The sequence below is a fragment of the Octodon degus genome, unplaced genomic scaffold, assembly GCF_000260255.1.
Source record: "Octodon degus isolate 3935 unplaced genomic scaffold, OctDeg1.0 scaffold00279, whole genome shotgun sequence".
In the NCBI taxonomy this organism is placed as follows: domain Eukaryota; kingdom Metazoa; phylum Chordata; class Mammalia; order Rodentia; family Octodontidae; genus Octodon; species Octodon degus.
In genome coordinates, this window is record NW_004524855.1 from 585,901 (window position 1) to 598,150 (window position 12,250).

Genomic DNA, 12,250 nt, shown 5'->3' on the forward strand with positions numbered 1-12,250 from the left:
GTTCCCAAGGTGGACATTGACATCTCAACACCCAAGGTGGACATTGAAGGCCTTGATGTTAACATTGACGGACCAGAAGGAAAGCTAAAAGGTCCGAAGTTGAAGATGCCTGAGATGAACATCAGTGCTCCCAAGATCTCCATGCCTGATGTGGACTTTCACCTGAAAGGGCCCAAAGTCAAGGGGGACATGAATGCCACCGTGCCCAAAGTGGAAGGTGACCTCCAGGGCCCAGAATTTGATATCAGGGGTCCTGGTATGAGCATTGATGCTCCTGATGTCAGTATTGAAGGTGGAGAAGGAACATTAAAAGGGCCCAAATTTAAAATGCCAGCAATGCACATCAAAGCCCCCAAGATTTCCATGCCGGACTATGATTTAAATCTCAAAGGACCAAAAGCAAAGGGAGATGTTGCTTTTTCACTACCTAAAGTGGAAGGTGATCTGAAGGGGCCACAGGTGGACATTGAAGGACCTGAAGGCAAACTGAAAGCTCCTAGATTTAAGATGCCTGATGTCCATTTCAAAACCCCACAGATCTCTATGAATGACATTGACTTGAACTTGAAAGGACCTAAGCTAAAGGGAGATGTGGGTGTTTGTGTTCCTAAACTAGAAGGAGATCTGGAAAGCCCTCAGGTAGAGATGGACATTCAGGGTCCAGAAGGAAAACTGAAGGGCCCGAAGTTGAAGGTACCTGACTTGCACCTCAAGGCCCCCAAGATCTCCATGCCTGAGGTTGACCTGAATCTGAAGGGTCCAGCATTGAAGGGTGATGTGGACATATCTCTGCCAAAAGTGGAAGGTGACCTCAAGGGCCCTGAAGTTGACATCAAAGGTCCCAGAGTGGACCTTGATGTTCCAGATGTGGATGGGAAAGGCCCAGACTGGCACTTGAAGATGCCAAAGGTGAAAATGCCCAAGTTCAGCATGCCCGGCTTCAAAGCAGAGGGCCCAGAGGTGGATGTGAACCTGCCCAAGGCCGACATTGATGTCTCGACGCCCAAGGTGGACATTGATGTTCCTGATGTGAATATAGAAGGTCCAGATGCAAAAGTGAAGGGCCCCAAGTTCAAGATGCCTGAGATGAACATCAAGGCCCCCAAGGTCTCCATGCCTGATATTGACCTAAGTTTGAAAGGACCTAAAGTGAAAGGAGATTTTGATGTGTCTGTCCCTAAGGTTGAAGGTGCTCTCCAATGCCCTGAAGTTCAACTTACGGGACCAAGTCTCGATTTTGAAGGACCTGCTGCCAAACTCAGTGGCCCTAACTTGAAGATGCCGTCACTGGACATAGCTGCTCCTAAAGTAACTGTTCCCGATGTGGATTTGCACCTGAAGATGCCCAAAATTGGAGTTTCTGGTCCCAAGTTAGAAGGTGGTGAAGTAGACCTTATGGGGCCTACGGTCGACTTGGAAGCTCCAAGTGTAGATGTGCATGTGGTTAGCCCAGATGTTAACATTGAAGGGCCAGATGTGAAAATTCCTAAGTTTAAGAAACCAAGATTTGGATTTGGAGGAAAAGGCCCTAAAGCGGACATCAAGGACATCAAGCCGCCAGCACTTGATGTGACCCTGCCGGAGGCAGAGCTGAGTGTGGAGGCTCCTGAGGTTGATGTTGGTGGCAAGGGCAAGAAAAGCAAGTTCAAGATGCCCAAGCTTCACATGAGCGGTCCTAAGGTGAAGGCCAAGAAGCAGGGCTTCGATGTGAATGCTGCCGGGGGTGAATTTGACACCAGTCCCAAGGCCCCAGATGTGGATGTCAGTGTTGCTGGTCCAGATGCTGCACTTAAAGTTGACGTGAAATCTCCCAGAACAAAGAAGACTATGTTTGGGAGGATGTACTTTCCAGATGTAGAGTTTGACATTAAGTCGCCTAAAGTTAAAGCTGAGGCCCAGCTTCCCAGCCCCAAGATGGAGGGTGCAATCCAGGTACCAGATCTGGACCTCTCTTCACCGGGGATGTACGTGGAGGGTCCAGAGGTTAAGGTGAAGGCCCCCAAGTTCAAGATGCCGGGTGTGGACATCTCAGGGCCAAAGATAGAAGGGGACTTGAAAGGCTCCCAGGTGCAGGCCAAGTTTGGTACACCTGACATCACCATCGAAAGCTCAGATGCCAAAGTCAAAGCACCTTCTTTCGGCATTTCTACCCCACAGGCCTCCATGCCTGATATGAATGCTGACTTGAAAGGACCAAAGATAAAGGGGGATGTCCCCAGTGTGGGACTCCAAGGACCAGGCATAGATCTGCAAGGTCCAGAGGCAAAAATCAAGTTTCCTAAGCTTTCAGTGCCCAAGGTCAGCATCCCTGGTGTCACCATGGAGGCTGAGGCGGGGGGCCAGCTGCCCTCTCTCGAGGGAGGCCCAAATGCTCTTGATGTCAGACTGCAAGGGCCCGGGGCTGTGCTAACAGGGCCAGGTATGGGCCTGCCTGCCTCGAACCTCTCTATGCCTGATGTCTCTGGGCCCAACCTTGATCTCAATGTGAAAGGACCAAGTCTGAAGGGAGAGCTGGATGCTTCTACTCCCAGCCTGAAGGTGCATGGCCCCGGCCTTGCCCTTGGAGGCGGTGGTGTCAAAGTGCCAGGCATCGAGGTTGGGGTCCCGGATGTGACACTGAGGGGACCAAACCTGCAGAGAGACCTGGCTGCCTCAGGTGATGTGAAGTGTCCTAAGAGCTCTATGAGCTCTGGGGACCTGAGCTTGGAGGCACCACAAATGGGATTTAAGCTTCCCCAGATGGAACTCTCCCAGTTGGGCATCTCTACACCAGGGTCCAGTGGGGGTGTTAGCATCAAGGGAGCACAAGGCGTGGGCGAGCTCAAGGGGCAGGGTGTGGGTGTGAGCCTGAAAGGGCCTCAGCTCTGTGCACCTGATACGGACTTCAACCTTCAGGGACCAAAAGTGACAGGGAGCCTTGGGGCCACCAGAGAGGTGCAAGGGGCTCCTGCAGGAGTCAGCGTTCAAGGCCTAGAAGGAGACCTGCAGCTTCCTGGTGTGACAGTGATGCCCAGCGTCACAGGCAGCCTGCAGGGCCCTGAGGCTCATCTGCATGGGGCCGTCCCCGAGGCCAGCGTCACGGGGCCCTCCTACAGCATAGTCTCCCCAGAGGCAGATGGCAGCGTCAGCTTAAAGGGCCTGAAAGTCAAAGGTGGCGTGGAGGTGTCAGGGGGCATTGGCCACCCTGTGCTCAGCCTGGGCGAGGGGCAGCTCAGTGTCCAAGGCTCCGGGGCCGAGTGGAAGGGACCGCAGGTGTCCTCAGCTCTCAGCGCAGGCCTGCACTTGTCAGGACCAAAGTTAGAAGGTGGTGTGAAGGGGGGCGAGCTCGGACTGGCTGTGTCGGGGGCTCAGGGCCGCATTCAGAGCGGGGCAGGAAGAGTCACATTCCCCAAGATGAAGATCCCCAAGTTTACCTTCTCTGGCCGTGAACTTGTAGGCCGAGAGGTGGGTGTGGATGTCGCCTTTCCCGAGGCAGACATGACAGGGCAGGCTGGTGCCACAGAAGGAGAGTGGGAGGACTCTGAGGTAAAGCTAAAGAAGTCGAAGATCAAGATGCCAAAGTTCCCCTTCTCCAAACCCAAGGGCAAGAGCAGTGTCACAGGCTCGCCGGAGGTATCCATTGCTGGGTCCAAAGGTGACCTAAAGAGCTCCAAGGCCAGCCTGGGGTCCCTGGAGGGAGAAGTGGAGATGGAGACGCCCTCCAAAGGCAAGTTCTCTCTGTTTAAGAGCAAGAAGCCGAGGCACCGCTCAAGCTCCTTCAGTGACGACAGGGAGCTCTCTGTGCCTTCCACCCCGACAGGGACTCTGGAGTTTGGGGGTGGTGAGCTGTCTGTGGAGGAAGGGAGGGTGAGAGGCAAGCATGGCAAGCTCAAATTTGGTACCTTTGGTGGGCTGGGGTCAAAGAGCAAAGGCCACTATGAAGTGACGGGGAGTGATGAGGAAGTGGGCAAGTTGCAGGGCAGTGGTGCACCCCTGGCCTCCAAGTGCCGACTGTCGTCGTCCTCCAGCAATGACAGTGGGACGAGGGTGAGCGTCCAGCCTGCAGACGCAGAGCTGGCGGTGTCCACCAGGAAGGAGTAGCCGCCGTGGCCGTGCACGCCTCTGCAGACCCATCCTCGGAGTGCAGCACGGGTGCAAGCTGGCGGACACCTGCAGCCTCGGCAGCGCAGAGCCGTCCTCTCCTGGCGGTGGCCTGGCGCAGTGGCTGCTGCCTGGGCTCCTGGACAACACTCTTCGTGGAGTTTGGTGCGCTGGCCCTGGGAAGAGCCAACAGTATTTGCCTTAAGATTTCAGTTTTGTTTTTTTTTTTTTTTGCATTGAATGCTGAGAGCTCCTGTTTACTAAGCAAGCTTTTGTTTATTATCCTCATTTGTACCAAACATTGTTAGTATTGGGGAAATGGACGCCCACTTTTTTCATTGTGATGACTTTCGGGGCTTTTGTTGGTGAGGGTTGGGCGGGGGAAGTGGTGGAGGCTGAGTGGCTGCTCTCCTGTCCTGGGCTGGAGCTGATGCCAATTGCCGTACCCAGTGTGGCCCCAACAGCCGTGGCTGCTGGAAGTGAGCTCTGCGCAGATGCCCTCCCATGCAAGTGGCAGTCCTGGCTGTCATGTCAGGAGGGAGGGAACTGGGTAGGATCTGTGTGCAGGTTACTCCCCGGCCAGCTGGACACAAGGGACTTCCATCCTGTGTTTTGTAAGAGAAATGTTCCACTCGTGACTAGCGTGCTCCTGATGGTAGTTCTGCTATCTTTTAACAAATGTTATGATTAAGAAAATTTCTGGCACTTTAATGGCAAAATTAAGAATGTAAGGAAGTGGACGCTGTACAAGATAAATAAAGCTGTTTATTAACCCTCATGGTCATGCCTCACCTACTGTGTTTGGGGATCAGGCTGAGGCAGCACTCCTCTGCTGGTCCAGGGCTGACTGCAATGGAAGCCTCTTCCTGCCTACGCTCCTGAGGCTTTCAGCCTGCAGCAAGTGGTGTGAGGGCCATGCTTGTGTCCAGTGGGCCCCACCTGTCCTGACTGACCCTGACCCCTTCTATGGAGCCTCCAGTGTCCTGGGGGTACTCCATTGTGGCTTGGCTTTGGAAGGCAGCTGGGCAGTAGCCTGTCTCCAGTGCAAGAACTGGACAGGTTACTCCCCTCCTGGCCTTGGGTTTCATACCCTGAGATGAGGAAGGCATCAAAGGGCCCAGGGATGTGTAAGCATGAAGCAATTCAGGTGGCATGAGTGAGGCCATGCTGGTTTGCATTTGGGACATCTTCATGTCCCCTGTGAGACTGCTGGGGGTGGGGGCACAAGACACGAGGCTTTTCTGCTTTCTGGATCCCTTACAGCTGAGAAAATTTCAAACAAGTTCATATTATCTTGTAGTGTCCTGGTGTGGAACTTTCTGTTCCGGTCTTGGGCATTGCAGGCCTGTGGTGTGTGTGTGGGTGGATGGGCTTCTCCACAGGGTCTCACAGGTACGCACGGTCCTCCCAGGCGTCCTGGGACTCTGCAGAGCAGAGGGCATTGAGCTTGCTTACACCCAGGACTGCCCACACTGTAGCGGGGCCAGGGGGCCTGTGCATTGCAGTCAGGGTGGTGTGCTGTGGGGCTCAGGGCTTCCAGGCTTCCATGTGGGTCAGGTGAGGGTCTGTGCTGAGATGCCGTTCTGGCAGGGGGTTTTGGATTTGCCCTTTGCTGACACACATGGAAGCCTGGAAGCCTCTAATCCCTGGTAAGATTTTGTCAGCAAGGGTCAGCAGGGCTCGTACCCAGTACCAAGTCTCTAGCTGGGCACAGTGAAGTGGGTGCTGGGCCAGATCGGGTATTGGGCTGACGTGGGGAGGGGCTCAGGATGCCCCACGGCCTCTGTGGTCTCCTCTTGGCAGTGACCACGCCTTGCCATAGGGGCTTTCCCGTGCCCACTCTCCCCACAGTGGCCCCATACTGGCCAGGCTGCTCAGCCACCCCCAGCCCTGTGGGCCCCAGCTCTTCCCCTCCGCAGCCCCAGCTCTTGACTGTGTGGTGAATGTGGCATCTGTGTTCTCCCTGATGTCCCTCTTGCCTGGTGGGAAGCACGGCCGGAAGCCAGATAGATGTGCTCAAGGTGGCAGCTGGGAGCACCTGGCCCAGGTGCGCTTCCACGCCTGTCAGAGTCCCTGTGCTGCTGCACACTCCACTCAAGACTCAGCCTGAGACGGGGGGCAGGGAGCTGGCAAGATGGGGCGCCTCAGGACACTGGGAGCCTAGCTGTGCCCCTGAGACTGGAGGGGTGGGCAAAACGTGCAGGGGAGGAGGGGCCAGCAGTGTCCACCCTCAGGACAGGTCAGGTGGGGCAGGGGGTTACGGTGGTGGAGGGCAACAGCACAGACATGCTGGGCAGCTGCCTGCGGTCCTGGCTACTCTGGAGGCTGACGCAGGGGGATCCAGGATTTGAGGCTACTGTGGCAAATTTCTCAAAAGAGGAAACAAAAAAAGCACCAGTGCGGGCTCCCTGGCAGGCCCTTGGCAAGGGCACTCTGTCCAGCTGCTGATGTGGAGAGCCGCCCTGCAGTCCCTGCCGTGCCCGCCCTCCATGACTCTTGGGAGCCGGCTGTTTAGGCCAAGCAGGTGCTGCTGGGAGCCTGTGATTGGCCACTGTCTGATGAGTTGTGAGTAGAGGTGCCCCTCACGACACTGCTGGCTCCAGTCAGCACACAAAAGGCCAGCTCATCGGTGCTAACCCACCTGTCTGTCATGAGTGCTTTAGTCCCTTGCCAGGCTCCGTCCACTCTGGCAGGTGCTGGGTGTGAACGCGGCAGGCGAGTAACAAGTCCGCTCCCTGTGCCTGCCCCGCCTTTGTTTTCAGACTGTCCCCCGATGTAGCCCAGGCTGGCCTGGGTCTTCGTGCCCACCCTCCTGTCTCAGCCCCCTGAGTGGTGGGATTAGAGACCTGTGCCACTGTGTCCAGCTTTTCTCCCCTTTTTAAAGTGTATTCATTTGTGATTGGACCTTCAGAGACGCATGGAGACCAAGTCCGTGGTACCGCTTCCTGCCCTGGATCCTGCACTTGGTGGTATTTCCCTCCATCCCACATAGATGCTGTTGCTGCTGCTGCTACTGCTACTGTTAGGACTTTCTGAGACAGCATGTCACTATGTAAAGTAACCTGGCCTTGAGCTTGATTCTGTAGCCCAGGCTTTTTTTAAACTCCGAGGAATCCCTTTGCCTCAGCCTTCTGAGGCTAGATCACAGGTGCGTACCACCACACCAGCTAGACGTAATTATTGCTGTTCTTGTTGGGTCCTTTGAGAGCTGGCTGCACACATCATGACTTCGCTGTCTGCACTGCACATTCCAGTATTACAGCTAAGTTCAGAGAGCCTTGTAATATTAGCTGACATGGAGTCCATATCTAAGCTTCTCAATTGCCCTAATAATTTCCTTGGTAACAATTATTTTTTAATCTACCAGTGAGGCTTTCATTGTCCATGATCCCACTTGGCATATATTTAATTTTAACTTTTTTATTTATTTTTTTGGCTGCCCAGAAAGAATGGCTATCATAAAGAAATCACCCAACAACAAACGTTGGAGAGGCTGTGGGGAAAAAGGAACCCTTCTCCACTGCTGGTGGGAGTGTAGACTGGTGCAACCGTTATGGAAATCAGTATGGAGACTCCTTACAAAAGTTGGTCTGGAAATCCCCTTTAAACCAGCCATTCCTCTACTGGGAATTTTCCCAGAGGATCTGAAAACATCATATCATAGGGATATATGTGTGCCGATGTTTATAGCAGCACAATTTGTGATAGCCAAATCTTGGAAACAACCAAGATGCCCATCACATGAGGAATGGCTGAGAAAGATGTGGTATTTTTACACAATGGAATATTATTCAGCTATTTTTTTGGCTGAACCCGGTGCGCTGAGACGGCAATTGAGACTGGGCAGGGTGGGGTGTGCCTGTAATCCCAGTTCTTGGGAGGCGGTAAACAGGCCGATCACTGAGTGTGATTTAATAGTAAAACCCTGAACACCCTGTAGGCCCTTCCCTAAAGTACAAAAAAAAAAAAAGTGTTAAAATAGAAAAATTACAAATGATAAAGAATTTCACTAAAAAATATGAATTTGACAGTATTTGTTTAATTGCTTAGTGTTATCTTCAAGTTAATCATTCAGATTACCAGATATATGCATGCAGAATTGGAGGAAGAAAGAAAAAAAGAAAAAAGTTCTAAGCAATTAAGAGAGAAAAAGGAAAAATTGAAAAGCATTAACTGCTCCTTTCCACAGACCAGCAGAAATCCACAGTACAGCTATCCAAGCCATCCTGCTCACACCCATAGATACATCTCTTTCCCCAACTCCCTCTCCTGTCCTCCTCATCTAACTCCTTTTGACTAGGTTTATTCCCTCTTCTCAGTATCTATTGTGCCCTTTAGATTTTTATTTACTTTTTCAGGTTCTTACACTGAGAGACAAAACGATGCTTGCACGTGCAGGACTGATTTATTTCGCTTAAAAGTATGGTCTCAAGTTGCATCCATTTACCAATAAAAACCTCAAATTTATCCTTTTTTATAGCTGAATGATACTCTATTGGGTAAAAATATCACTTTTTTTTTTTTTTTTTTTTTTTTTCTGGAACCAGGGATTGAACTCAGGCCCTTACACTTGCCAGGGAAGCGCTTATTCCACTGAGCCATCTCCCTGGTCCCTAAAAATATCACTTCTTTATCTGTTCCTCAGTTGATGGGCATTTGGGTTGCTTCCAAAATTTAGCTATGACAAACTTTGGCATTTATTTATTTATTTATTTATTTATTTTTGCAGAACCAGGGACTTTTTTTTTTTTTTGGCTGTGAATTTGACTTCATTTTTTATTATTACTTTTGGAAACTCACTTGGGTGTAAGCTATAAACAGTTAATGAGGGGCTGGGGAGATGGCTCAGTGGAATAAGCACTTCCCTGGCAGGTGCAAGGGCCTGAGTTCAATGCCTGGTTCTACACACACACACACACACACACACACACACACACACACACAAAGTTAATGAATGGCTAGTGGAATTTTTTTTTTTTTTCCGGGAACTGAGAATTGAACTCAGGACCTTGTGCTTGCCAGGCAAGCACTTATTCTACTGAGCTATCTCCCTAGCCCCAGAACAAGGGATTGAACTCAAACCCTTGTGCTTGCCAGGGAAGCGCTTAGTTCACTGAGCCATCTCCCCAGCCCCTATTTATGTATTTATTTGGTCTTTTTGAGACAGGGTCTCATAATGCAGTTCAGGCTGTTCTTGAGCTCACAACGACCTTCCTGCTTCAGCCTCCTGAGCGCTCAGATTATGGGTGAGCACCACCAGGCCTGGCTTCCATTTGGCATTTAGCTATCTTAGTCTTTCTAGGTTTTTCATTTCTTTCTTTCTTAGGCTCTGGTTCTTTAGCCCAGGCTGGCCTCCGACTCTCAGAGGTACTCCTGCCTAAACCTCCCACCCAGGGCTGGGCTTTAGGCAAGCCCCGGATCCCCGGGCCTTCCATCTGCGTGGCTTCTGGGCCCCACACGGCCATTCCGACGCTGACCGCGAAGGACAGGCCCGGCCCCTTCCTAGCTGCCTTCCCGAGCTGTCTCCGCCTCTCCGCACGGCGCAGAGCCCGGCGCTGCGGTCTGCACGCGAGCCGCGGAGCTTCCGGGCGGAGCGCGGCTCTGCGGGCCGGCGCGGGGGCGCTTCCCCCTCGAGCTGCCGGGAGAGCGGCGCGCCGCGGGCGCCCGGAGGAAGCGGACTCCAGGCCCGCGCCCCGTTCTGGGACGCCTCCCCGAGGAAGCGGGACGGGCAGGGCCGCTGAGGGCGCTGCGACAGCCCCGAGAGTCGCCGCAGGCGCCGAGCGCCCCGCACCTCCCCGGCAACCGCAGCACCTATGGCCGCGGCCGCGGGGCCCGAGCCCAGCCGCGGAGCACCTCCGCGGCCCCGCGGGGAGCACGGTGGCCAGGGTGGGGCGAGTGTGTTCTAAGGGGCCAGGAGTGCTGCGCATCCCAGGAGACTCAGGGCAATGGCTTTTAGTGTAACCAATTTTTAAAAATTAAACATTCGCGGGGCCGGGGAGATGGCTCAGTAGAATAAGCACTTGCCTGGCAAGTGCGAGGGCTTGAGTTCAATCCCCGGTTCCGGAAAAAAAAAAATTAAACTTTCGCCGTATTTTTGATCACCCCTCATTGATCAAATGTTCCCGACAGTTCCTGTCAAATGAAAACACTACAGTGTGTCCTCAGGCACCTCATTCACTGCACCTAGCCCCGTGCAAACTCCAGATCTTGCCCAAGGTGACAAGGACCAGGCAAGGGCAAGTCTAGAGTCCACTCGGGACATCGAGGTTGCCAGGACAGTATGCTAGAAACACGCAGGAAAGACCGCGCCTGAGCTGCTGCAGGAAGAGTCTGGACGGTAGGACTGTGCGCTGCAAGCAAGGGGAGGATTCCGAGGTGGGTCACTTTACTGTCACATTATTTTCTTTGAGCTCATGCTGGCCTTGAACTCCTGACGACCCTCCTGCCTCTGCCTCCCGAGTGCTGGAATTTGGGCTTTGCAACACCAAGTCAGGCACTGTCATGCATGCATCTTCCAAGCGCCTTCTGATCATACCTCATGCGCACCGTACTGCGGCGGTCAGCTCGGAGAGGTCGCGAGGCAGAGTGCTCGCCTGGGTCTGTTAGGATGGGGGGCAGCGCCGAGGCACAGGAGCTCCTGGGAAGCGAGCGGCGCCAGCGAGACCCCAGAAAGTCAGCGACCCCAGTGCTGGCTGGGTGGGGGCGGGGCCCGCCTCGGTATAACCAATCCTCGTGCGCTCTGCCTTATGCGTAACATGTTGCTGGGCAGATTCCTACTTCGGAGGCGGGGCCAGGGCGGGAGGGAAACAGCGCGGCCACCAGGCCTGGGTAGGTCCCCCGAGCTAGCCGCTAACGTGAGGATGACCCCCTCCGCACTGGGCAGCCACGCCTCCTGCCCACTGCCTGCTTTTCCTTAGGCTCCAGCCTGCTCTATGCAAGGGCCGAGGGGTGGCCGCTGGTGCAGAGGGGCTTTGTGGGGCAGGACAGTGGATGAGTGCGGACTCTGGGTCTTCCGGTCTCCTGCTGATCCATCTTGATTCATTAACTGTTGCAGTGGCGCACGCCTCGCTACCTACCGGGGAGGCTGAGGCAGGAGGGTGCTTGAGTCTCGGAGTTGGAGACCAGTGGAGGCCGCACGGGAAGGCCCTGCTTCAAAACAAGACCCTAACATTAGACATCATTTGCCCTGAGCAAATTTTGGCTCATTAAGGGAATAAAACAGCACCATCATGTCGCCCCTCCCAGAAAAGCTCAGCCAGGATGTGCCTGTGTGTGTAACAGCCAAAGCTGAGGTAGGATGCTGACTGTGCGTGTGCGTGTGCGTGTGAAACAAACCCAGAGCTGGAAATTACTTTTCCAATTTCCAGCCCTTTTATTTATTTTTTATTTATTTTTTATTTTATTTTTTTTTAATTTTTATTTATTTGTGTGTGTGTGTGTGTGTGTGTGTGTGGCCAGCTCAGCCCACCAGGGGGCGGGGCTGGCTGGCATGTGGTGCTGGGGGATTGAACCGTGGTCTCTGTGCTTTGCTAAGCTTGTTCTAAGTAGGTGCTTTAGACCACTGAGCCATCTCACCAGCCCCCTTATTTATTTTTAAATTATTATTTTTTAATGTATTTGATTGATGCAGGGTCTCACTACACAGCTGAGACTTGTGATTCTCCTGCTTTCAGTCTCTCCAGTGATGCAGCCCTTTTAAAATGTTTTGGTACAGGTTCTTGCTGAATCACCAAGTTGCCCAGGTGAGCTCAAACCTGTGCCCCTCCTGCCTCAGCCTCCCGAGTGCCGGATTACTGGCCTGCACCACCGTGCTCACCCTGGATGATTCTCTAGTTTGATTTGCAGGGTGTGAGCCAGGCTGGACAGCTCAGAAGCCACTTAGATTTTATAAATTGCTGGAGCGAGTCCGATCGGCTGAGCACACCCGCATCTTGGGACCCGAGTGCCCGCATGTGGGCAGGAGGAGCAGGCTGGACCTGACTTGGGACTTCCCAACCCACATGGACGGCCTCTTGGGAAAGCTGGCGGCTGGCCGTGACCTGGGAGCGGTGCCTGGGGAGGGGGCGGCTAGTTCACAACAGCGGCCGCTGCCGCTGATAGCCCAGAAGCTAGCCCCCCCGCTGTGGCTTGGGACTGGCCGTGCTTGGCTCGTGTCCATCCACTCTTCCCT

General features: G+C 53.6%; 1 protein-coding gene across 14 annotated transcripts in view; it reads left to right on the plus strand.

The window, feature by feature from the left end:
• Positions 1-4,860, plus strand: part of Ahnak (AHNAK nucleoprotein) — a 25,557-nt gene extending 20,697 nt beyond the window's left edge. For 12 of the 14 annotated variants that reach the window (XM_023707055.1, XM_023707064.1, XM_023707058.1 and 9 more), the window contains one exon: positions 16-4,860. In XM_023707055.1, coding sequence (XP_023562823.1) covers positions 16-4,080 — 4,065 coding nt within the window. In that variant the 3' untranslated portion in view covers positions 4,081-4,860. Of the gene's footprint in view, positions 1-9 lie in introns of all 14 variants that reach the window. The other 2 variants (XM_023707052.1, XM_023707063.1) reach the window with 2 other exon arrangements.
• Positions 4,861-12,250: the final 7,390 nt, after the last annotated feature.